Below are 25,910 nucleotides of genomic sequence, written 5' to 3'. Positions count from 1 at the left end.
TTTCATGCGACCATTCAATAAGGCTGCATTTAATTGTCTCTTTAACGTAGATTAACAATCCTCCACCCCTACCCTCATTTCGATCCTTCCTAAACACATTATATCCAGCAATATTAAGACACGCTGTAGGAGAGAATTTGTTTAACCATGTTTCTGAAATACCTACAAGATCTAGATTAGAATCAGTCAACAAATGTTCCACCTGATTACTCTTTGATATAATACTGCGAATATTTAAATGTCCACACATCAGTCCCTTTGGCTTGGACCGTGGATCCCAGAGAAGTTTTGCATGTGTGCGCCCCACACACTGATCACCCCTAATAGGCTTAACTCAGGGGTCGCAACTGAAATGTTAAGAAGAGCCGTTTTGTCATTTCAGCAAAAATCAAACCACCTTGGGAGGCACAACATTTTCTGTCCGTTTTACCCTCTTGGCTGTAAGTATGTCTCAGTATGTGCTGATAATTCAGGCTAAAAATATAAACACGAACTCAGACTTACTTTGCTCTGCTTTAATCTTTTGCTCAGCTGTAGCTGCTTTTCTCACATCTCAGGAAACTTTTCCATGAGATTCTTGTAAAATGTCTCTCAATGTTAGACTTTTTACAAGGTTGAAGTCGCTTTTCATCCTCCAGCTTCTCTTTCGAATTGTCCTGGTCCACCTGTGGTGAGATTAGAACAAGAAGCAGGATAATGAGAAGCAATTTCAGTTTCGTAAGTTGCTGCAGATAAAACGTATCAGCAAACCTGAGTGATTTTAAATGTAAATAAATCCATTCATCTCCAAATGATCGATGTTCGTCTTCTTTCTCTTTGCCGTTTCGTTTTCTGCATTGCTGTGTGTCCAGCAGTCTGTGCGTCAGTCTTCAGTGTTAAGTGTTGGTGAATTAGCAGTTATGCACGAACTCCAGCGTTTGAGACCATTTATTGTGAAAACTGTGTTAGAACTGTGTGTTATAATGGTTTTACAGTAAAGGAGGATTATTATGTTATTTTACCTAGAAATCTAGTTCCGCTGTGGAACCTCAGCAGCTCTGCAACAGTGCAGGGATTATTCAGTCCTGATTCTCGCCCCAGACAGAGTCAGAGTCACTGATGAGGATTTTGAGGCTAAAGTGTTGCTGAAGTTTAATAAAGACTCATGTCTGTTCATACACCAATCAGGCATAACATTCTGACCACCTTCTTGTTTCTACGCTCATTGATCACTTTATCAGCTCCACTTACTGTGTAGGTGCACTTTGTAGTTCTACAGTTACAGACTGTAGTCCTTCGGTTTCTCTGATACTTTGTTATCCCCTTTTACCCTGTTCTTCAGTGGTCAGGACCCCCATAGACCTTTACAGTGCAGGTACTATTTGTTTGGTGGATCATTCTCAGCACTGCAGTAACACTGATGTGGTGGTGATGTCTTAGTATGTTGTGCCAATGCAAGTGGATCAGACACAGCAGTGCTGCTGGATTTTATAAACATTGCGTCCACTCACGGTCCACTCTATTAGACGCGCCAGCATTGTTGGATCACCCTGTAGATGTAAAGCCAGAGATGACATCTCTTGCTGTACAGTAAGAGCTAATCATCCTTTGTCGGTGGTTACAGACAGACGTGCTTTTGTTACAGTGGTTACGCTGCCCACAGGACGCTGCTGACTGGATATTTTTGGTTGGTGGACCATTCTCAGTCCAGCAATGACCCTGAGGTGTTTAAAACTCCAGCAGCACTGCTGTGTCTGATCCAGTTGTACAGGACAACACACACTAACACACCACCACCACGTCAGTGTTGCTGCAGTGCTGAGAATGAACCATCACCCAAATAGTACCTTCTCTCCATGGTGGTCCTGACCACTGAAGAGCAGGGTAAAAGGTGGCTAATAAAGTATGCAGTGAAAAAAACAGATGGACTACAGTCTGTAATTGTAGAACTACAATGTGCACCTATATAGTAAGTGGAGCTGATGAAATGAACAATAAGCTTAGAAACAAGGAGGTGGTTATCATGTTATGTCTGATCAGTGTATCTTGAAAACTGAAATGTTTAAATTGGGGCAGTTTTACTTTAACAGTTGGCAACGTTTTACACAAAATTCTCTGGTTTGTTTTGGTTATTTTTGTTGATTTTTGTTAGGAAAAACCTGAAATGATTGACTTTGCCTTTAGTCTTAATTCTTGTTAGATATCACACCTTTGGTTATACAAGTTTGATTGTTGATTAAACGTTTTGGTGATTTTTTTGTATATTTGCAGATTTTTAATTGTATGTTTCTTTCTGGAACGTGATTAAATGCACTGTCTTGTTCACACTGTCAGTTGGGCCTGTTTGGTGTGTCAGGTGGAGATCCACAAAAACCTTCTGACATCGTGTTTTAAAAGTAGCTAAAAAGTAGCCACTACCTTTCCTGGAAAACTAGTTAAATTGTAGTTAGCTACACATTATGGGAAAGTAGCTACTGAGTAGCTAACTACTAATTTTTCAGTAGCTATCCCATCCCTGCCCACAGGACACTGGCTGGATATTTTTGGATGGTGGACCATTCTCAGTCCAGCAGTGACCCTGAGGTGTATAAAAACACCAGCTGCACTGCTGTGTCTGATCCAATCAGACCAGTGCAACACACAAACACACCACCACCACCTCAGTGTTACTGCAGTGCTGAGAATGATCCACCACCCAAATTGTACCTACTCTGTGACGGTCCATGGGGGTTCTGACCATTGGACACAGTGAAAGGGGGCTAACAAAGTAATGACTAACGACTGTACTTCCATGGACCCCTCAGTCAAAATCTATGTAGTATGTAGATGACACTACCAGATCGCTAACAGATCCTTTGGGGCAGCCACAACAACCTAGTGCCAAATACATAGAAACCCTATGGAAATGACAATAGACTTCAGGAGGAGCCCTCCAACCCTGCCAGCACTCAGCATCTTGGACAGAACTGTGATGGCAGTAGAGTCCTGTTAGTTCCTGGGCACAACAATGACCAGGGACCTGAAGTGGGACAGCAACATCAGCTCCATCATCAAGAGTTCAACCTGCCCCAGGAACTAATGGTGCAATTCTACCTAGATATCGTAGAACCATCACCGCATCCTTCGCAGTGTGGGGTAGCATGGCCAGCAAGAATGTCCTCCTCAGACTGCAGCACATCATCAGATCTGCAGAGAGGACAGTTGGGGTTAAGTTGTCCACATTGCTGGAACTGCATGCCTCCAGAACCAGGAAGCGTGCAGAGAAGATCTCTGCTGACTCGTCACACCCCAGACACCATCTGTTCCAGCTCCTTCCCTCAGGCCGGCACTTTAGTCTGTTGAGGATCAGGACATCCTGGCTACGGAGAAGCTTCTTCCCACAAGCCATCACTCTCTTGAACAGTTAAATTATTATATTATACATAAACAATATTCCAGCTTCTAAACTACACTTTTAAATGTATTGGAATATAGTATGACACTCAACTTTCCATCCCCTGAAACTACCATCTCAGACCAGTGTTTGTTTTAGCATTTTACTTACCTGCCTTATTACCCCACTTACCTAATGGCTAACTCACTTATCCCTTTCTTTGCTCCAGTACACCCTTAAACAGCTGCTGCACTCACTTCAATGTTGGTCTGATACTGATTTTTGATGTTTGTGTGAAGGCTCCACCAGCAGACATAAAACATAAAAGACATGCTACTGATGATGAGGTCAGTCAATCTGTGATCTCTGAAGCAGACTACAGCAGGATGAACTAAACACAATCTTGCTTCCTACACTTCTTCTCTTCTGAGGATGATTGTGCTGTATTCTTCATCCCTCTCTCTCTCTCTCTCTCTCTCTCTCTCGCGCTCTCTCTCTCTCTCCAATGACCCCTCTTGCCTGAGAAGAGTATGATGATGAACTGCAGCTGTCAGCATTGTGACTAAATGACTCTGCCATCACACAAGATTTATGTGACCGTCAATACAAAGGCTTATGCTAAATTATTTTTAAAAAACACACACACAAACACAGCACAGCATGAAAAAAAACCTTTTGGTTTTTGTACTTTTTTGGTTTTGTATGGTCTCAACTCACATTAATACACACTAATACACACTGATACTGGCAATGTCCTCCACGGCGTCAACTCACTAGCCCAATCTGTCTGTCTGACCAGCTGCCGGTCTTCTTCCGTCTCGCGGCTCATGTTGCATCAGTGTGCTGTCCATGTTTCTGTCAGCAGTAGCAGAGAGATTACTGCAGATTAAAGAGATGACCCAATTAAACACTGAGGTCGTTTCAGTTCAGACCGTTTAATTTAATAGTGTTACACTCTTAAATAAAATAGAGGTTCCAATAGGAGTTCTGAGATCAATGCTATAGAAGACCCACTTTTGACTCTTCAAAGAAGCTTTTAATGGAGGAGATGAGCCTTTATCAAGTTAAACTCCTTCATTTTATTTCCTAAAGATGATTATTTTGTAGCTACATGGAAAATATAAAATGGTGAATATCTGACGTCAGCTTCATATCAGCAAAGAATTAGGGATGGGTGATATTAAATAATTGTCATCCCTCCTCTTTGAAGGCATATGATTCTCTAAATTTAACTAAAGCCCAGCAGTGAGGTTGCTGAACTTGACCCTCCTCTATCACTGCAGACTGGAAGGGTCACATACAGATCACCACTAGTACCCTGTTAGTGTAGTAATGTTCTCTTTTATGCGAGGGTCCCATTTCATAGAGGAATATTTCAGCCACTACCCCTTGTAACTCAGTTCCAAGGAGCAAGGTGGCACTCAAAAACAAAGGGTAGGGGTAAAAAGGAGAAATAGAATTACCTACTATCCACAAAGGGTCCTATAGACCAGCTTGAGAACTGCTACATAAGGGAACCAAAAGTGGTTTTTTTGTGCGGAGAGAAAAATGGAAATGGTCTTGATGGAATTTTTCTTTATCTTGAGGCAGCTTGTTTTCCTCATGGCAGATCAGTCTATTCTTGGTATGACAAGGTAGCTTTTTTGTGTAGTTTTTGGTGAGCCAATGAGGGATAGAAGAGCAGAACATCCAATTGTGAATCTGGGTGAAAGTGTATTGTGAAAGGATGGTGGGAAGTGGGGTTGGCGGTTTCATTTAAGCCAATATAATTCATCATCATACAGTGCAGTCCCATTGTCCCTAGGCATTCTGCCCCACTTTATTTATGGCGCTGTGGTGGGAGAATCCCAGCAAGGTGTAAATGGGACATGGCAGGAGGGACTAGCGCAGTAATAGCAGCATAATCAACACAGGGGCAGTTTTAATGGGAGCTGTCCTTCAAACAGTTCAGCTCAGCTACAGCAAAGACTTCAAGGGAGCGTTTGAAATGTATTTCTTTCTAATGTACAAGAAAATAAACTTCAGCACTAACACAACTATTTGAAAGGTATTGTAAAAGCATAGCCACACATATGTTGAATCAGAATTTTGAGTGCATCTGTTAGGGATGGGTTCTAAAGGATAAAGCTGCCATGCACAATTATTGCTGCAAAAAAAAAACAATTTACTGAAATGCATTCTTGCTTTGATTAACATCATGTAATTGTGACATCAAAACATGTAATAAAAGTCTAGACCACAACACTTAGCATTTCTAAACATCGGTAATGTCTCTGAGATCTAAGCATACTTAACATATGTGGTATGGGCACAGTTATAAGACAAAGTGAAACAAACATTGATCACTGCATTACCAATGTTCTGCTGACTACTGGATAATGGGCATTGTTTACTGGTTCTCATAGGAGTCTAATACCTTAACATCAATTATACACAAACATAAACGTTTGCACAGTTGATCATTTCGTTCATCTGTTCTGTGTACCAAGGTTTGAATGTGTACTTGCTGCATTTAATGCTGTAGTATCAGAACTTTAATGCTTGGATTCTGTTTTTTCTTGTAGGCCTGAAATGCCTTGAGTCTCGTGTACACACTGAGCCCATGGCCAGTCACTCTTTTTGTTTTTTGTTTTGTTTAAATGTTACATATCCTGCATGCTTTTACCTGTATAATTTTGACTTCGACTAGCATCCTCTGATGGACTATAGAACGACAGAACAACAGAAGACTGATTCTATGCACAATAAGGACGTTTTTACTCAACAGCAATGACAAATATGTCCAAATGGGTTAACTTTGTATGATATTAAATCAAAATGAATACAAAGATTACACTCCTCATACATTTCCTGAAAATCACTACAGGGGAGCTATCATTTTTTTTAACTGTAGTAAGTCTCACATATAATTCTTCAACACTGGACTAAATTAGCTGTTGCAATGTAACAGTATATATTATGGATTGACAGAGTTGACAAAGATTTGCCATTTCAGACCCCCTAAACTAGTGCTAGAGCAGCAGAAAGGTATTATATGGCTGTGGTAGTGTGGATAGCACATTCAGAGGCATTAAAAATATCCAAGGCTTCAGCCTTTCTTTATAAAACCACACAGAGATGATAAGAGCTGGGTTCAAAAACAGTTGAAACACATGCATAGTATGTACATCTGACAGTTTGAAAGAAAATACAGTGGTACTGCAGTTCATTCATGCTTTACAATCCTCATTTAGTTCATCAGTATATATACTATATATATATATATATATATAGTAAGTTGTTTATAATATTCTTTTACAGAAGATTATATTGTTACATAAATCCACAAAAAGGTTTCTCTCCTCTGAGGTTTTCTTCTCTTCAGTGCATGTGAATGTCCTGCTTGCACTCGCTCTGGTTTGACTGACTCGGAAAGTCCAGCTCAGAGAAAACTGTAGGAAGTTACAGTCAGTCGGTAAGTCCCATCCAAATAGATGAATAAACATTCACCTGTGAGTGAGAGCACTGAGAGAGCTCTCGATTGTTCAAAGAGGGAGTGAGAAAAAAGAGATTTGGGTTCTTGTGCTCAGAAAAGTTAACCCTTCTACAATCATAGGCGGAATAGCTGAGTATTCGAGTGTCAACAGTGAAGCCCACAGCAGTACTGTAACAATGGCTTTGTAGTATGTGTAGAGTACATCCTTAGGTGAAACAAACCAAAGCTATTTTCCCATTTAGATGTTTTTTTTTCCTTCTCTTTGTGAGTGTTTCGGTGCTCACGTAGGCTGGAGAATGCTGGCCACTGGTCAGACTGGAAAGGTAAACTGGTAAACACATTCAAGAGTCGCATTTCAACTTAAAGCAGCTCCACTTATTAGCCACAATACTGATACAGGGTTAGCCACATTCAGTGCAACAATATATAACTTGCATGTGCATGAATACTACAATTCTCCATTCCTCATAGACAAATGCAATCTGTCCCTGGTAATACTATACTTTAAGTTAAGGTACATTCAATACCTATAACAAACCTACAGGCTTTAGTTTATAAGTGGTTAAAACATACATGCATTACAAATATTTTACTGTAATTATCTGTAAAAGACATAAAATACATAAAGTAGATTTATCATTGTATAAACATATCATACCAATTGATTTGATATCATTTTCCTGAACGTAATGAGGAATAAGGATGCTTGGGTTTTTCCAATCATTGCTTAGTAGTTGTCACACTTACCAGCCTTAGACAGACAAATTAATGTTTATGGCCACTTTAAATAAGGTAGGAGTATTTATGGCTATTGTCATTTGACAGCATGTAATAAAACATGTACACTATCATAAGTTAGACATATTCATTGAATACCTGGGTGGTATCATTACACTTTTTATCAGCTTAAAGTAAAATTGTATTGCCATTAAAGGGGATGTCCACTTGATTTTAAAATAGAATCCACACATCAGATCACTGCAGGACACATCATTACTCTTGTCAACGTTTCAGGCTGAATGGGCCAAAAGAAAAGCTCCAAAAATTCCATCTAAAAGATCAAAAATAACGAACTTTTTGCCCTTTGTGAAGTTGCTGGGTTTATTTATTTATTTATATACCTTTCGGACAGCAAAGTTATCTACCTCTGGGTTTTCAATAAAAACATACATCCTACCAAAAGCTCTGGGGAAAATACAGATGTGGTATTATTTTAACAAAAAAATCATTAAACACGGTCTAGAACCAAATAGACATCTTTCATTTGTCTGAAATAATTTTCATCAGCATCACAATTTATCATAGGTTCTGCAACAAGTAGAGCTGAGATTATGGAAACCAGTTAACATGCATTTTATGAACTTGTGCACACTCTGAAAACTAAAATAACTCATTAACAGTAGGAGTATGTCTTGCTGAGCTATTTGGAAAAGGTTCATTTTGCCTTCTGTAGTGCAAAAGGAGGAATATAAAAAATGAACAAGATATAAATGAATATCTTTTAGTCCTTTATCAATGTGCACTTGATAATAGAAGTGGTTACGTTTATAAGTGCGCATGATATTTTACTGGAGAAATCAACTTATTGCTTCATAACAGATACTGACATAGTGGAGGACAGGCTGAATGCTACTGCTGTAGTGAAGCTGTTAATACTGAATCAGGGTTTAAGAATGAAGTTGTGTGCTCCTGTAATTACAGGTGGAGAAAAACATGGCAGAAGCCCTCTTCACATTCTGAGTGTAAATTAGAGTTGAGTGTGGACCATGAAGGTCTACATGGGGCAGACTTTGTTCTCAGGGATAGGCAGCTGGGCGTAGGAGCTACAATCACTCTGCTGCTTGTCAGACTTTTGCGGGGTGCTCCTGGCAATTGGAATTCGGGCCGCTATGGCTGACATCTCTCCCGTGTTGCTCTCGCCGGTCATGCCTCCACGCTCTGTGGTCTGGTTCACCTCCACCGTGGTGCTATCACTGCAGCTGAACAGCAGGATGAGGCACTTTCTGAACTATGGACACATCACAGGAATGGCAAAAATGAGTTATTTTATTGAGCTGATTAGCTATTCTAAGGCTACATACCCAAATGTACATAAATACATCTGCAAAATAGTCACTTCTCAGGAGATGGAAAAAAAGTTTTAGTATTAACACCATTAACAATGTAATGAGATTTTATTGGTGTATGGTCCATAGTAATGGATCACATCTACTGGGCTAATTACTGAGTTACAAGGTGTTGAGAGCTTTTGGTGTGATAGAGATGATAAGCACATTCCCAGAAATGGTTGCATACATTAAAGTAATTCATGTGAGAACAGTGTGTCAGGATCCTTGCTGTATTTTTACTTTATTACTTGGTATATATTTTTTTACATTGTCTACCATCTAATAAAATACATTTTCATCTGAAACTGACAGATCCCCAAGTGCACAGGTTAGCAGAGATCCCAATGAACTGAAGAGTATTATCATGTAATGTTACTTGTATAGTAGCAAGATGAGGGGACATCTAGCTTCGATTTCAGATCTTCAGTTGTTGTCTAATAGTTCTAGTGTACTGGTCCCCATTTTTAAGAACAAGGGGGATGTGCAGAGCTGCAGTAACTACAGAGGTATAAAGTTGATGAGCCACACCATGAAGGTATGGGAAAGAGTTTTTGAAGCAAGGCTAAGGCGAGAGGTTCAGATCAGTGAGCAGCAGTTTGGTTTCGAGACAAGACGGAATACATGTGTGTGAATGAGAGGGAGGCAGGTGGAAAGGTGAAGATGCAAGGAGTAGAGGTTGTAAAGGTGGATGATTTCAAATATCTTGGGCCAACCATCCAGAGCAATGGACAGTGTAGAAAAGAGGTGAAGAAGAGGGTGCAGGCAGGATGGAGTGGGTGGAGATGGGTGTCAGGGCTGATGTGTGACAGAAGGATAGCAGCAAGAGTGAAAGGGAAGGTTTACAAGACAGTAGTGCGTCCTGCTATGATGTATGGTTTGGAGACTGTGGCTCTGTCTAAAAGACAGGAGGCTGAGCTGGAGGTGGCGGAGATGAAGATGCTGAGATTTTCGTTGGGAGTGACAAGGATGGACAAGATTAGAAATGAGCAGATCAGAGGGACAGTGAAGGTGGAGCAGTTTGGAGATAAAGCCAGAGAGGCCAGGTTGAGATGGTTTGCACATGTGTTGAGGAGGAATAGTGGATATATTGGTCAAAGAATGTTGGAGATGGAGCTGCCGGGTAGAAGGAGAAGAGGTAGACCTCAGAGAAGGTTTATGGATGTAGTGAAGTTGGACACGGAGATGGTTGGTGTAAAAGTAGAGGAGGCAGTTGATAGGGCAAGATGAATGCAGATGATCCGCTGTGGCGACTCCTAAAGGGAGCAGCCGAAAGAAGAAGAAGAAGAATTCCTACTGGGAATCTATCTTTCTACATCAACGGTTCTCAAGGCCCTCCAGAGGGTCTAGGTTTTTGCTTTATCCTAGCAACCAACACACTTGAACACTAAATACCTGGTACAGGTGGACTTGAAGCTGGTCGGAACAATCACCATCTGAAGGGTCCCAAAGCCTGGTTTGAGAAGCACTGTCCTATGCAGTTGTCACAATTGATCTGACAAATGAAAGTTTTCAGTTGACTTTAATTACCTTGGATTTGGATTTTGGAATTTTAGGAATCGCAATACCACCTTGAGCACAGATGTGTGGCCTCTGGAAAACAGAATATAGAGCATAGTCCCCCAGGCAATATGTATAAAGCCCCTAGTGTATGAAAGATAATCTTTATTATCTATTTAGCCTATATTTAGGCAAAGACACAAGAAGAAAAAAAACTGTATAAGAGAATAATCAATCATATCTTACCTAGACCTGCATTTAAAAAGATTTCCAAAAATGCTTGTGGATCCATGTTTTGATTGTGCATTTAAAAAAGATAAATCTTTGTGATTTTTTATGGACCCAGAATCATTTTAGACTGTGTACTCACTTTTGACTTTTCAGGACTTTGAGATGTGCCATTTAGTGCATCAACACAATGAGCTGGGGGAGGTGGGACCAGTGTTGCCTACTTAACAGGGGTAAAAATTTCCATGCAGGTTCAGTCTATCAGAATGAGCTAATTAAAGCAAAGTAATCATTACTTGTTTCCACATTACCCAACCTATTTTACAGCTGACCTTGTGGTGGTGTTTAGTTTCCATTAGCTTTGCGTGCAGACCTACACCTACGAGAGCTTCCAATTGAAGTCAAAAATCAAAGCCACTTTTCATTACTTTAGCTTTTATGTCAGGTCAGACTTAGAAAAAGTTAAACATCATCACTGTCACAACAGTCACTGAACAAATTCTCATATCACCAAATTTGTGACTTTATATGAGAAGGAGAAAATGTTCTTATCTTTTAATGTGAGGTAATGTAACATGACTTGTTTCTTAAGATATATATAACCATGATTCCAAAAAAGTTGTGTAATTCCAAGGGACGCTGTGTAACATGTAAATAAATGTAAATATAAAAACCAGAATGCAATGATTCACAAATCTCATAGACCTACATTTTATTGGCAATAGAACATAGAACATTTATCTGATGTTGACAGTGAGACATTTTTAACATTATGAAAAACATTAACTAATTTAGAACTTGATGGCAGCAACATATCTCAAAAATGTAATTGGTACGAATAAAAAATATCTGGAGGAGCAATTTGCAACTATCTCACAGGACTAGCTATAAAAAGAGCACTGCAGAGAGGCAGTGTCTCTCAGAAGCAAAGATGGGCAGAGGGCCCTCAGGCAACGTTGCATTGAAACCAGGCATGATTCTGTACTGGAATTCACTGCAGAAGCTCAGGAACACTTCTAGAAGTGTTCATTGTCTATGAACACAGTTGGCATTGCAATCTACAAATGCAAGTTAAAGCTATATCATGCAAAGAAGATGCCACATGTCAACACGATCCAGAAACGCCACCGTCTTCTTTGGGCCAAAGCGCATTTAAATTGACTGAGGCAGAAGAGGAAAACTGTTCTGTGATCAGATTAATAAAAATTTGAAATCCAGACAGCATCTCTTTCAGGGGAAGCCTTGCATATTTCAGCAAGACAATGCTAAACCACATTCTGCATCCATCATAATAGAGTGGCTTCACAGAAGAAGAGTACGAGTGCTGAACTGACCACCTGCAGTCGAGACCTTTCACCAATAGAAAACATTTGGAGCATCATGAAATGAAAAATCCAGCAAAGAAGACCCAGGAGTGCTGAGCAGCTAGAATCCTACATCAGACAAGAATGGGACAACATTCTTCTCCCAAAATTCCAGCAATTTGGTCTCCTCAATTCCCAGACCGTTGTTAAGGAAGAGGTGAAGCTATATAATGGTAGACACGGCCTTGTCACAACTTTTTTGAGATACGCCACTGCCATCAAGTTATAAATGACAATGTTTTTCATGAAGTGGTAAAATGTCTCACTTTCAACATCTGATATGTGTTTTATGTTCTATTTTGAATAAAATATGGGTCTATGAGATTTGCAAATCATTGCATTGTGTTTTTATTTACATTTATTTACATTTTACATAGTTCTCTAAGTTTTTGGAATTGGGGTTGTAAATGATTGATAATAAAATAATAAGAAATAAATAGCCAACAATGATTTTTTAAATTAATATTCTAAATGTTGCAACTTGGACTTTTGACTTTGCCAGATAACTTCCCACCATTATTTATTCATCTACCATTTGTAATTACTTTGTGGTGTAGCACAGTCTAAATGACGTGGTATCTAAAAAAAAAAAAAGAGTACATCTATGGGAAACTGGGTAAAAATAACGATGGCAGAAAAAGACATGAAAAAGTGAAAAAATCTAACTAAGAACCTTTTCTGTAGGGTCCTATGGTCATACCCTTTGCATATTTGCATACAGAAATGACCACTTCTTCTACTCATTTTGTTCAAAAAAACTGAAAACCACATCAAGAACTGAAATGTAGTTCATAACCAATGATATGTGTATTAGTGAAGTTAAAAATAAAATGTGAATTCAAGTATTTGTCATGATTGTCCCCTCCCAGTCTCTCCCATGTGCTTTTTGTTTACTTTTGATCTTTCATGTGCGTTTGTTTTGGTTATCAGTCCTGCCCCCTTGTTTTCTTGACTCTGCCCCTGATTCGTTTCACCTGTCCCTCGACATCCTTGTGATTATTTAAGCCCTGTGTTTGCCCCTAGTTTTCGTTGTTGTTTGTAAGCCTGTTTGATCGTGCTGATTGTTTGATGTTTGGTGTGTTTGTTTTGCTTGTTCGGTTCAGCATTTGGATTTCCGTGTTCTTTGTCATGTCTGTCCCTCCTGCTCTCCACATTGGCCATTTGAACCTGGACTGTATCGACCACGACCCTGGATTTGCCCTTAATAAAAGAAGCTTATCTCAGCACATATGTCCACCTCCTCACTCCCCGTTACAGTATTTTAGTACAATTTGTTTTGCATAGTCCTGAGATAAACATAATAGGTGTTGAATTGTGTAGAATTGCCATAAATTTGTATAACTCAGGGGATAAAATACATGATAGCAAGTACTTGTTCAAAATGCATTACGCCTTCTCAAGTTCTGAGCAAGTATTATTTTAAGGAGTACAGACTGAGTGCTTATATTCAGAACATTGGTGTATTATTGGTGTTAATTTAATAGAATCATTGTCATGTCTAGGCTAAATAACCTATTACCTATTCTGTTCTTAAAAATCATGTGTGACTTAAAAATCCATGGGTGGATGGATGCATGTCAGTTTGCATGCCTGTTAGAATACTAAACTAAACTAAACTAAACTAAACCATGAGGGCCAAGACAAAGCACATAGCATAGAGTAGTAATTCTGAAACAGCTCTATCTTCATCTCTGTGTCAGAGTTAAGCACCACTGGGCTCTAACGGCAAAGGTGAACATACATCATCCATTATGCGAGTATGCTAGATGAGGGGGGCGCAAGGTGAAAATGAATAAAAGATAATAAACAAAGTCAAAGTGAGAAGAGGACATGCAAAACATAGAACTTTTATCAGTACAGACAGGGGCTCAAGGCAAACCAAGTGCCTCCCTCCAGTGGCGTCAGTGTTAGTCTGTCCCTGATCTGTCAGCACCATAGTGTCTACCTGATGTGGTGGAACACAATTAATGGTGAACTCAGAGCATGAGAAGGAATTGGTTATATGTCTGAGTCTACTAAAACCAGAATTACAAGCAAGATGCATATTTTTTCTGTGAAAGCAAAATTGTTTGTGTTGCTCAGATCTCAAATAGTTTATTGTCATGGTAGCAGTGTTGCATTAAGTATTGAAAGTTCAGGGCTTAGTTAATTACATGGTAAACAAATCAAAACTCTAGCTTTCAATACGTTTATTTTTTTAAATAGGCTAATGCTACGTGGACACTGTATTCTCCACATGATGTGTATAAACCTGGCACACAAAACTAAAAGGTCAGTTTATGGGTGTGTGCATGGAAGAATGCAAAATGAGCTGCTCTCTTCATGCATATGTATATGAAAGAGGACTGCACAAAAACGTGGAAGGATCACACTGAAAACAGTTGGAGACATTATAGCAGCTACAGCCGCAGCTGGTTTTGCATGTCATTTCCTCGGCCTTTTAAACCAGGCATAAATTCCCGAAAACATCTCAAAGGCATGTTGTTAAGAGACTTCCTTTAACAATGGAAGTAGATATTGTTGCTCAGTGGGGACGAGAGCTTCAAACACGGGCGGAAGGAATATTTACTAACAGAATAGCATTGTTAGCCTCTTGGTATCAGATGTAAATGTTTAAGAAGCCTGAGCAGCTTTAGTGAATTGCATGTTACTTTTACTTGCATTGTGAGCGCAAATCACATCAAGGCACATTTTGGGTTGTGTCAGCACTTGTACATACGGTCCATTTGGCCCAGGGTGTTGCTATTAAAGGGCCTACAATTTCATGTGAGTTATACACACATATACATTGTATATTTACATTTTTCTTGTATTTTATTTATTATTTCCTCTAAGTCCACATTATGTGTCAAAAAGAGACATAATTATTTTTTCAAAACCATCTTCCAAATACTCTTTATTAAGACTAAATGAGTTTTGTTCTGATTGGGTGTCCTGTATTGTGCCTCTTTCTAAAAGCAGTCTGGGCTGAAATCTCTGGTTTAATTTCAATATTACAGCGTGAAGCTAAAATGCCATAGGCTGATTAGGTGAATATGTATTCCCAATACTACTGTTCCACTACATCCCAACCCTGTCCACTGTCCACTACCTACCACTATCTTTGCATGTTTTTCAGGTGTTAAATACATGATACATCTTTCAAGCCCATCTTTACACTGGTGTTTTAACACAACCAAGGTGTTATAGTAAGCAGCAACTGAGGTGAAAGCCCAGACAGAATGGGACTGCTGCAAGGATGTTGCCATATTCAGTCTTTTGTCTAAAAATTTTCAAGGGCTCTGTCCTTCCAAAGAGACAGATTTCACTTGAATTTAAACCCAGTCGTACCCAAACTATCAGTCATAACATAGTGATCCTAATAGTCTTACTTTTGTCTGTCAAGGTAAAGAACTACTTCACTAGTTTATGAACTTTAAATATGCATAAGTGTTGTTCTCTAATGGAAAATTGGGCATTTTGTTCAAACAGGAAAGAGCAGGACAAATATATGGTCAAGACTTTTAAAAATCATGAATTTTAATGAAATGCAAGTAGATACAGTGTACATCCTTCTACACCAAGTACATTTCAGAAAGAGGGAATTTCCCCTGGACCTTGCTAAAAATGTTTGCCTTTTTCAAGGACATTTCTGGATATTTTTATCTCAATGTGATCTCAGCTTTTATAAATACATTAACCCATTTATCAGTGGGGATCCTTAACTGGGGCAATCTTAACCACATGAAGCCTTTCTGCTGCAGCCCAAGATTTGTGTACAGAACAGGAACCAATAATGACTTGTAATAAATATGATATATATAATAAAGCTACAAAACCAAGATGTTAAAATCAACCTGAAAGACAAATGGACATATTTTTTACTTTGCTTGTCCGTCCGGTCAGCTAATGATGTAGCGACATGCACAGAGACAGACACACACACACACACACACGGTCGTTCTCTTGCTCACACACGTTAGGTAGTTAAACTCTTTATTTTAATAATAACCTGACTTATTTTGTCCCGAAGTCTTTTTCTCTTGCTTCTGCCATGAGTAAGTGTAAGAAGTGCCAAGTGTAAGAAGAGCAAATCTGTGTGCTAATGGGCTAGACTGCTAAGCAATGTTTCGCCTAGGCTTTTTTGGCTAAAATACTTTTTTTGTTTTGTTTTGTTTTTGCAAAGCAGATTGATTCTGCTGACCATCTGGCTGCATGTTCATTTCAGAACATCCCCAATCAAATGCTGAAAAAATAAAATCATGTCCCATCCACAGTTATTCCCAGAACAAGCAGGTCCAGGCATGACCCCTGGTTTAGAATGTGCCAGTCTTTGTATTAGGGCTCAACACAATGATGTAGTGTAATGGCATTTATACAAATACATGGCTATGTGCATCTACACTCTTAACAATAAAGACTCCTAAAGGAGTTTTGGTTTGGATGTGTGGTATGTCTGGTATAAATAATTGAATAAATAAATAGTAGAGAACCTTTTCACCATGTGGAGGTTCTTTAAACTGAAAAAAGCACATAATTTAGAAAAATGATTGCTAAAGAGTAATTGATTGATTCTTTAGGGATGGCAGTGGTTCTTAAACCAACCCTTATGGCCCCCATGATCTATCCTTATATGTTAGGATCTAGCAAAAAGAGTGGCCTGCCTGTAGCCCTGAAGAACAATTTTAGAAGCACTGTTCTATGGCATGACTCCAAATGACCCTTTAGAGTGCACAGAAGTGGCAGATATCATGAACACCACATAGAAGCATAGGGCATAGTGTCAGAAATTAGGGAAACGCTGCCAGCTCTTCTTACTGACTCCAGAGAAGCCTAAGGGAACCCTTCAAGAAGGTGGAGTTACTAGGTTGGAAAAGTCTAGTTTGTCTAAAAATCTAGTTTCTCTCCAAGACTCTCTACTATGTATTTTGACATTGAGGTTCTGGGCTTTAACGGCTCTGAGACATATGAGACTGGTTTCCAGTTACATCTTAACTGCTTCTCAGACAACAGGCAGCTGTCCTCAGTTGCCATGTCTCAGGCAGACAAGGTAACTGAGGCTAGGAAAGAATGGATAAGTCAACCAAAACTAACATGTGACTTTGGAAAAATTAATCTCACACAGAGAGCAGCCGAAGAAAATAGGTGTTATCCGGTTGGGTCAGTTGATGTATTTTGTACAACATCCTACCCACACCATTGTACACTTCTATTTTATTCATAAGCCATGTTTTATTAAAGAAGAGGCTAGCGTCTAACAAGAACAGTCGCAAAATAAAAAAATAAATAAAAACCTGTCAGCCTGGGTTCCTTCAGAATGTGATCTCACACTAACATGCTGTAATGTGTCCAAGCCTGCTGTCAGACAGCAGCTGGATAATCAGCCTCAGTACCACTGGACTTAGCTTTCAGTAGACTGCTGCTATTGACTCGCTACTACGATCCTGATTTGATCTTAATTGGCATTTTTATTACCATCTATGTATTTGTAAAATACTAATGTATTGATGCAAAATGTTGTTCATGCAAGCATTTGTACTGCAACTGCTATTTAAATACTTAACCATAATTCTCTTCCCCCAGTGTTGAATAAACTCTTACAGTGGTGAACTGACACTTATGATGTTTATTTGGAAACAGTTCACCCTTTAGAAGATCAGTTCTTGCAGGTTATAACTTAAGATTAATGTAATCTAATACTAATTATTTCTCACTCATAGCTTACTGAAAAAAGCTGAGGAATTGTGTCAATACCACAGCCAATACTTCATTTCAGTCAATGTCACATTTATGTAGCAGAAGTGGTAATATTTTGCAATAAATTGATAAGTTAATGCGCATAGTGCTGCTGTCAGAACAAAACCAAATATCTCAATTTTTGTCATTTTGTACTATTTTAAAGTATTTGAAAATGCTAGCTGATATTTTCCAATGTGCCAAAATGTACCAACAGTAAATGCTCCAAAAGTGTTTGGGAAAAAAATCTAGTTTGAATTACTTCCATTCAAAGTTTGACTTCCATTCAAAGTTTGACTTCCATTCAATGTTTTTTCCTTCTCCTGTAAAATGACCATTTTAGAGATAGGAGGTTTTGTTCTGGTAGCAGCAATATAGTCCTTTTTGCTATCATGTCTGGACACTGACACAAATGGAAGTGCATAATGTAATATACTATGTAGTTAATTATGCAATTAAAATGGCAGTAAATGCACTAGGCTGCTTAGTGTTCATTCCATACTAGGTAGTGTGATCATTTTTCTGTGTACATTTTGTTCAAGAAAATTCTGAAATGTTCAGCTTCAACCTTACCTGTTTGTTCATAAAGACATAGATGACAGGGTTGTAGACCGCAGCAGTTTTGGCAAAGAAGGCAGGAACTGCAGCCAGTCTGGGTTCCAAGTAGATGGTGGGATGTGCAGTAACAGTGATGGAGAAAATGGCGTATGGGGTCCAGGCCACCATAAAGGCCACAATCATCACAACCACCATACGAGACACTTGCCGCTCAGGTTTCCTTGCATTCCCCAACCTGCCATGAGTGTTGGACACCTGCACAGAGATACTGCTATGTGTTTCTCAAATACGTACATGAGAAGCGACCCTTAATTTATGACATGACAGCTTTTTCCATTAGATGGCAAACACACTGATCTTTTAAAGGCAGTAAAAGTCCTATCTAAACCTGTTCTGCCATTAGGATTTGTGAACACTGTTATCATGAAAATGGTACACGGTAGGCTTTTTTCTCAGACGGAGCACAGTATATTACTGTTTTGTCATTCACTTTAATATCTTTTAAATATGTAATAGCATGTGTTAACCTAAGCTAACATATTTCACAGTGCAGAGTCCTAAAGCAGACAGCATATGTTGAAAAGTCTCCCAACGCACCAGACCAACCTTCCTGAGCTTCCTCAGGAGCTTGCCGTAGCAGACAATGATGACACCCAGAGGCATGACGAAACAGGTGATGAAGAAAGTGATGATGTAGGTGTGGTCGTAAGGGTCTCCAGAGTACCTGTGGAGGGACCAGATCAATCGACGTAAAAAGTAGGAAGGCAAGAAGTAAGACTTATTAAGAGATTTATTTAGATTTTTACATTCACAAGATAATGGACATGTAACAGTTTGAAGACTACAACCTCAAACACAAGTGCTGAAAATGTTTCTTTGGAGTGAACCACTTTTATTTCCCTAAAGCACCATTTAATGGAAGGTTCTCTGAAAAAATTCATATTTTAAAAATCTCCACATAATGCAAAGATACTGTGCCAATTAATGGTTTTCCAAGAACCATATGTACAATCCAAGAACCATTTAGGAGACTTTAGGACCATTAGGAGAATTATTTTTTGTAGGATTTCAAAACAGCAGCATTTCTAAACAAATCCAGGAGGTGTATCATGAGCAGTTATGAAGTGGATGTCAGTCTTGGATTCAATCCAAATTTGACCAGATCAAAGATAGAGGTAGGGCAACAGGGGGCATGGGCCACTGAAGAAAACAGGCTGTGAGCCAAAGCTCTAAGAGATGGAAGGAAATTCCACATGGACAACTTGTTCAATACAGCCCTGGCATCTAGGACAGAGGATTTCAAGCAGATGTCAAAAACCCGGCTCTGTAAATCCTGACTACTGGATGTTATCCAGGGAGCGTAGACAGAATCTGGCATTCATGTGAATATAATTTTAGGCATGAGTTTTCACTTTAACAAGATATATTGAACTTGTAGCAAATGATACCATCACAGTATCATCACCGAAACCTTCCTAACTAGAATGTCTGAAACGTAGTATTGATTATTTCACACTTATAGCTTACAGAAAAAATAAGAGGAATCCAGACAGCAGTGTATATTCCACACCTTCAGTCAAGAATGTTTATGGTTGTAAGTAGCTGAGATGTATATATATATATATATATATATATATATATATATATATATATATATATAAAACCAACCACATCTGTGCTGTTAGATACATTAGCATTTGAAGTTGCTACTGACCCTCTTTACACACCACACATTTATTCATTTAAGTGGTCACATTGGTCAAGTGCAAGTGTGCATAAGCCAATTACTGGATGAAAAGGTTTTAGCCAGTCTGTATTTATCAATGTGAAGACTGCTGTAGTTCAGCAGAGCACATATATTGTATATCTAATGTGTATGTGTGGACCTCCTGCTTTGCTCACTTATTAAATGTACACTAACGACTAAAAAAAGTGAGCTGGAGAGCAAGTGCAAGAAAAAGAAACTGACACAGGCAACAGAAGCAGACAGGAGAGAAGGCAAAGAAACTAGATTAGCCTCTCACTGTGTTTGTTCTTTTTCTTCGTCTTGTTTAACATAAAGCATGGTTGCAGAAGGTGCTTACCAGTTGGGTTCACAGGTGGTACCGATCTTGCTGACTGTGTAGCTGCTCCAGCCCAGTACAGGCGGGATGGTCCAGATGAAAGAGAAGGTCCAGACAAACAGCAACCCCAGTGTCGCATGTTTTCCCCGCAGACGGATGTTTCCCAGGGGCCGACAAATTACAAAGAAGCGCTCAAACGCCAGGATGGCCAGAGACCACAAAGCTACTATACCTGTGTGAGAGAAAGTCTGTTTAACAAAGCTAAAAGATTAAACAGTGGATGCAATGAGGAAGATATTCATATTCTACTCAGAGCTACAGAACCTGCTATGTGTTAAGATCACTTGCCCAAATTACAATTTAGCTTTGCTGTGTTGCTTTCAGGTTATAATGAGACAAGAACCTCCTCCGTAAAAATTCTGACTGGTGGTGTAATGTGTTTGCCTAGGACATGTGTAGTACAGCACTAATACTGCACTATTACTAATACAAAGCTAAGGTGAAAATATATGTATAGAGACATACATCCATCTATACTAAAAAGGAAATCAGCCTAGGCTAAATTTACAGGCAAACCAAAAACTACATTTAAAAAGAGAATATATTTATTGATTTTTACAGTAGGTTTTACAGTCTACATACAAGAACAAACATACACAGACACATTTCTGAATTAAAAAATTGATGTTCTCAGCAACACATATGATTGACATACTCATTCTCTTCACTTTTTTATAACCAAACCAGAAAGTTGGTTTATAAAGCAAAAAAAAAAACAGTCTAGAACGGAGGTCTATTCAATCTTCCTACAAAAGATGGCCTTTGGATCTGATGGAAAAACCATCATCTATGTGTCACTGGATAAAATGCCTCTGGAAAATTGCACTTTTTGCTTTTCAAGTATAGAAAATATGACGTTTAGGTGATTTATGTAGGGTGAATTTATTTTTTAAAATATGGTGAATACATTTTCAGCCTAATTAACTTGTAAATGTATCTATTAATCAAATTTACATGGCCTAGGCAGAAAGTTCCCATTTGCAGAATGACACTGTGCTTAAAGCAACACTGGATTGGCTTTACTGAAAGCACTATGTGTGTCATACTGAAGACTCTGCTCAGTGAAAGGCATATTCTTCATTGCTCTAACAGAATCAAACATGTTTGCATTTTTATGCAAAATGACAAATAATACACTTAGAGGTGCAAACACAAACAGATCAGGGTTTTTAAATGATGTTAAAGGATGACCTCTGAGCGCTCTAAATTTGGACACCACTGCTGTTTAGATAATTTGATCATTTTGTAGTTCACTGGGTGATCTGCCTGCAGGCATGTTAATGTGATTCCTAATGATTATTGACCGTGCTCTAAGAATCAGGGATGCTACTAATTGTGCTGAACGAATCAGAGGGAAGCGATCTAAGAATTTATGGTTGGAGTCATGTTTTTTTCAACTGAAAGCGAGGAGCCTGCAAACAACTCAGAGTGAAGTTTCTCTGGAGCCTTTTTCCATCACAAAAGTACAGAGATTTTATCTTAAGAATGAAAAAAATTAAGCCAATGTAAAAGACATCTAAAGTGTTAACTCAACTGGTTCCACATCATGAGTACTGGCAAAGCTTTTCTGAGTTTGAGGTATTGATATCCAGCTAAAGAGGAAATCATCTTCAAAGATATCAATTGACAGATCAGACATCAACCCACTTCTGAAGTTGTAAATAAACTACAGATGCTTTATACATCTTCATACATCTCTGTTCGTACAGTCACTGGTAGTATTCTAGTCCTGAAAGTAAACAGCATCACATAGTCTATACATCCAAACATCCAGTCCTGTTAATGCAGGTGCTTTATTAGGAGACACTCTTAGAAGAACAAACGTTCAGCCAAGCTAGTGACTTGCTTTTTTAAGTGGGTTCAGGTTAAAAATCTGAGACAACAAAAACTTGGATAGGAGTAGATTTCGAGTGACTGCATGACCTGGTTATGTAACGTCAGAGCAATAGCAGAAGCATAAAAACACCTTTTCATCAAGGTTCTGTAAAGAACCATGGATTTCTCAAATACCATAAACTAATGTAATGTAATGCCAAGACACAGTGTAAGTGGAGGTTAAGCTTAGTTCTACACACCATCTAGGCACTTAAGCATGTGCGTAAGGTGCTAAGGGAAAGTATCACTCTTCCTGCCACTGCCTCAAGAGCCTTTAATCATGATAATTAACATTTCTATATTTGCTCTTTTCTTTAGTTCTTTAGACTGCAGGAATCCAACAGAAAACATTCAGCAAGCACAGCCTGAGTGTGTTCTTACAAAGGTGTAATCAAGCTTTTCAGAAAGTTCAATAAAATCAGACGGTTAACTCCATTTGCAGAGGGCTGAGTGACATCTACACTTTCTTTCACTTTTAATTTGTCTCAGAATCCTTGAAAAATACTCTGCAAAGTTTGAGGATGACGTTTGGGCTCCAGCCAGAATCCTAAAGATTGTTTATAGGTTCAAACACCTCCACCAGAACCATGTTTAGTAGAAAAAAACGGTGACACTTTTTTTGGAGTGGCCCTGATGAAACAAGCAACAGACAAACATATCAAAAACATATGAGGGTTAGGATTAGGTTTTGTGTTAAGGTTAAGGTTAGAATTAAGATTAGAGCGAGGGTTAGGGTTAGGATTAGGTTTTGTGTTAAGGTTAAGGTTAGAATTAAGATTAGAGCGAGGGTTAGGGTTAGGATTAGCTTTTGTGTTAAGGTTAAGGTTAGAATTAAGATTAGAGCGAGGGTTAGGGTTAGGATTAGGTTTTGTGTTAAGGTTAAGGTTAGAATTAAGATTAGAGCGAGGGTTAGGGTTAGGATTAGGTTTTGTGTTAAGGTTAAGGTTAGAATTAAGATTAGAGCGAGGGTTAGGGTTAGGATTATCTTTTGTGTTAAGGTTAAGGTTAGAATTAAGATTAGAGCGAGGGTTAGGGTTAGGATTAGGTTTTGTGTTAAGGTTAAGGTTAGAATTAAGATTAGAGCGAGGGTTAGGGTTAGGATTAGCTTTTGTGTTAAGGTTAAGGTTAGAATTAAGATTAGAGCGAGGGTTAGGGTTAGGATTAGCTTTTGTGTTAAGGTTAAGGTTAGAATTAAGATTAGAGCGAGGGTTAGGGTTAGGATTAGCTTTTGTGTTAAGGTTAAGGTTAGAATTAAGATTAGAGCGAGGGTTAGGGTTAGGATTAGGTTTTGTGTTGAGATTAAGGTTAGGGTTGGGGTTAGGTTCTGAATAAGGCTGGGTAAGGTTAGGTTTTACGTACTGGGACTACTATATCAACAGTACATCTACTTAATGTAAGTAATGTATCAATAGTACAAGACATTTACTCCAGTGTATTCAGAAGCGTCAGTACTGCTACTTCACTGATATGCTGTTGATGTGTTACTGATAAACTGATAATGTTAAGAGTTCATTAATCATGCGCACTCCAAATAAAGATGAACTAAAGACCTGATCCACAACCAGCAGGCTAGTTTTAAAAGAACATCATCCATTTAGCTATAGCTCTCACAGTTGGGCTCTCACTTCCAAAGTGCATTCAAAGTGACCTTAAAAACTTCACTCACCGAAAAAAGTGACCGCGAAGCCCTCCAGCACGCACGCCCACGTCCCCAGGAAGAAGTAGCCGTGGAAATTGGTGACCACACTGATGCTCCCCCCAACCAGGGACACGAGAAAGTCAGCCAGAGACAGATTTACGATGATGTAATTGAGTGGTTGCCGAAGCTGTTTGAACTTGTAGGTGATGAGCATGACCAGAAAGTTCTCGGACAACGAGAGCGCCGTGATCAGGAACATCCACGCGGCGAGCACTTTAAAGTTCCACGGCGCGATGGACCGCAAGGGTCCCGCAAACGGGTCTTCTGGCTGGAACACATCAGCCACCTCTGTGTAGCTGACGCCGTTCACTGCCGCGCCGAATGCATCCATGCCACAAATGAACACTTCGCTATGAGCGGACTGGAGAACACTGTGCACTTGGGTTACAGGACTAACTTGCAGCACTTCAGAGAGCCACGCACGCAGCGTCCTCGCGAAAACTATGGATCCAGACGATGCGTGGTGCTCGACGCATTACTTAACAAAGGCAGCTTTATTGCAATGCACGGGCTGTGAACTTGTTTATTCTCGGTGGTCGCTGCGGCTCCAGTGTCTGTGTAATCCATGTGTGTGCAGTCCTCAGTTTATGGGGGGCTTAGGGGAGGCAGCAGAGTGAAGACAGCCGGTCCCATTGACTTGTTAAATTGTGCCCTGTGCGAGCTGGAGTCTGTCGCCAGTGGTTATGTTGACTGTTGCGCGTCTCCCACGGCTTTATATAGGCTGTTAACGGGCGACCACGCGACCACGCCATCATCACTCGTGCCCTCGAGGAACAGCGACGCACTCACCCTCCTCTTCACTGGCTGTGAGCGTCGAGGAAAGCTTGGACGGACTGACTGCGCGCAGAGTGTGTGCGTAACGGGGGGCTCACACTGCACGCAACTACGCACAGAGGGCGCGCAGAATGCGATCTCAAAGTGCATGAAGGAGGCATCAGCTCAGAGTCCGCGCGACTATGTAGGCAGTGTGTCCAACTCCTCAAAGAGTTCATGCTGGCTGAATGCAACTACGTACACTTTTTAAATATCTTCCCACGGGCTCATACACCGGCCGGCCACTTCTTCAAGTTGTTTTTCACGCTCGTCCATTTATCAGGTCCACTTAACACGCACAATATATTACCAAAAGTATTCTCTTGTCTGCCTTCACACGCATATGAAACTGAGTGAGATCCCATTATTAATCCATAGGGTTTAATATGATGTTGGTCCACCCTTTGCAGCTATAACAGCTTCAACTCTTCTGGGAAGGCTTTCCAGAAGGGTTAGGGGTGTGTTTATGGGAATTTTTGACCATTCATCCAGATGTGCATTTGTGAAGTCAGATACTGATGTTGGACGAGAAGGCCTGGCTCGCAGTCTCCACTCTAGTTCATCCCAAAGGTGTTCTATGGGGTTGAAGTCAGGACTCTGTGCAGGCCAGTCAAGTTCTTCCACACCAAACTACCTCATCTGTGTCTTTATGGGCTTTGCTTTGTGCACTGGTGCGCAGTCATGTTGGAAAAGGAAGGGGCAGTCCCCAAACTGTTCCCATAAAGTTGGGAGCGTGAAATTGTCTAAAATCTCTTGGCGCTGAAGCATTAAAAGTTCCTTTCACTAAGAGGCCGAGCCCAACTCCTGAAGAACAACCCCACATCATAATCCCCCCTCCACGGCACTTTACACTTGGCACAATGCAGTCAAACAAGTACCGTTCTCCTGGCAACCACCAAACCCAGACTCATCCATCAGATTGCCAGATGGAGAGGTGTGATTGGTCACTCCAGAGAACATGTCTCAGCTGCTCTAGAGTCCAGTGGCAGCGATTTACACCACTGCATTGGTGATGTAAGGCTTGGATGCAGCTGTTCGGCCTTGGAAACCCATTCCATGAAGCTCTCTATGTTGTTCTTGAGCTAATCTGAAGGCCACATGAA

General features: G+C 39.7%; 1 protein-coding gene across 2 annotated transcripts; it reads right to left on the bottom strand.

The window, feature by feature from the left end:
* Positions 1–6,080: 6,080 nt before the first annotated feature.
* On the bottom strand, positions 6,081–24,822 carry valopa (vertebrate ancient long opsin a). 2 transcript variants are annotated; one of them, XM_017696654.2, is made up of 5 exons: positions 23,962–24,822; positions 20,382–20,592; positions 18,895–19,021; positions 18,313–18,552; positions 6,081–8,835 (listed from the first exon to the last, which is right to left on the bottom strand). In XM_017696654.2, exons 1-5 carry the CDS (start codon positions 24,323–24,325, stop codon positions 8,602–8,604), a joined length of 1,176 nt encoding a protein of 391 aa, XP_017552143.1. In that variant the 5' UTR covers positions 24,326–24,822; the 3' UTR covers positions 6,081–8,601. The 2 variants fall into 2 exon arrangements, with proteins under 2 accessions (XP_017552143.1, XP_017552144.1); XM_017696655.2 differs by having other exon boundaries at positions 18,904–19,021.
* Positions 24,823–25,910: the final 1,088 nt, after the last annotated feature.

This window comes from Pygocentrus nattereri, chromosome 5, assembly GCF_015220715.1.
Source record: "Pygocentrus nattereri isolate fPygNat1 chromosome 5, fPygNat1.pri, whole genome shotgun sequence".
Classification (NCBI taxonomy): Eukaryota; Metazoa; Chordata; class Actinopteri; order Characiformes; family Serrasalmidae; genus Pygocentrus; species Pygocentrus nattereri.
Note: the sequence above shows the minus strand (reverse complement) of the source record. Positions and strands in the feature narration are given on the sequence as shown.

Bases quoted from the DNA above. Each gene is read 5' to 3' on its own strand.
- valopa (XM_017696654.2), bottom strand. From the start codon at position 24,325: ATGGATGCATTCGGCGCGGCAGTGAACGGCGTCAGCTACACAGAGGTG. The intron at 20,593-23,961 runs GTGAGTGAAGTT...TCTCTCACACAG, and splicing joins CTTCGCGGTCACTTTTTTCG to GTATAGTAGCTTTGTGGTCT. The intron at 8,836-18,312 runs GTAAGGTTGAAG...ATGTGTCCATAG, and splicing joins ATGTCTTTATGAACAAACAG to TTCAGAAAGTGCCTCATCCT.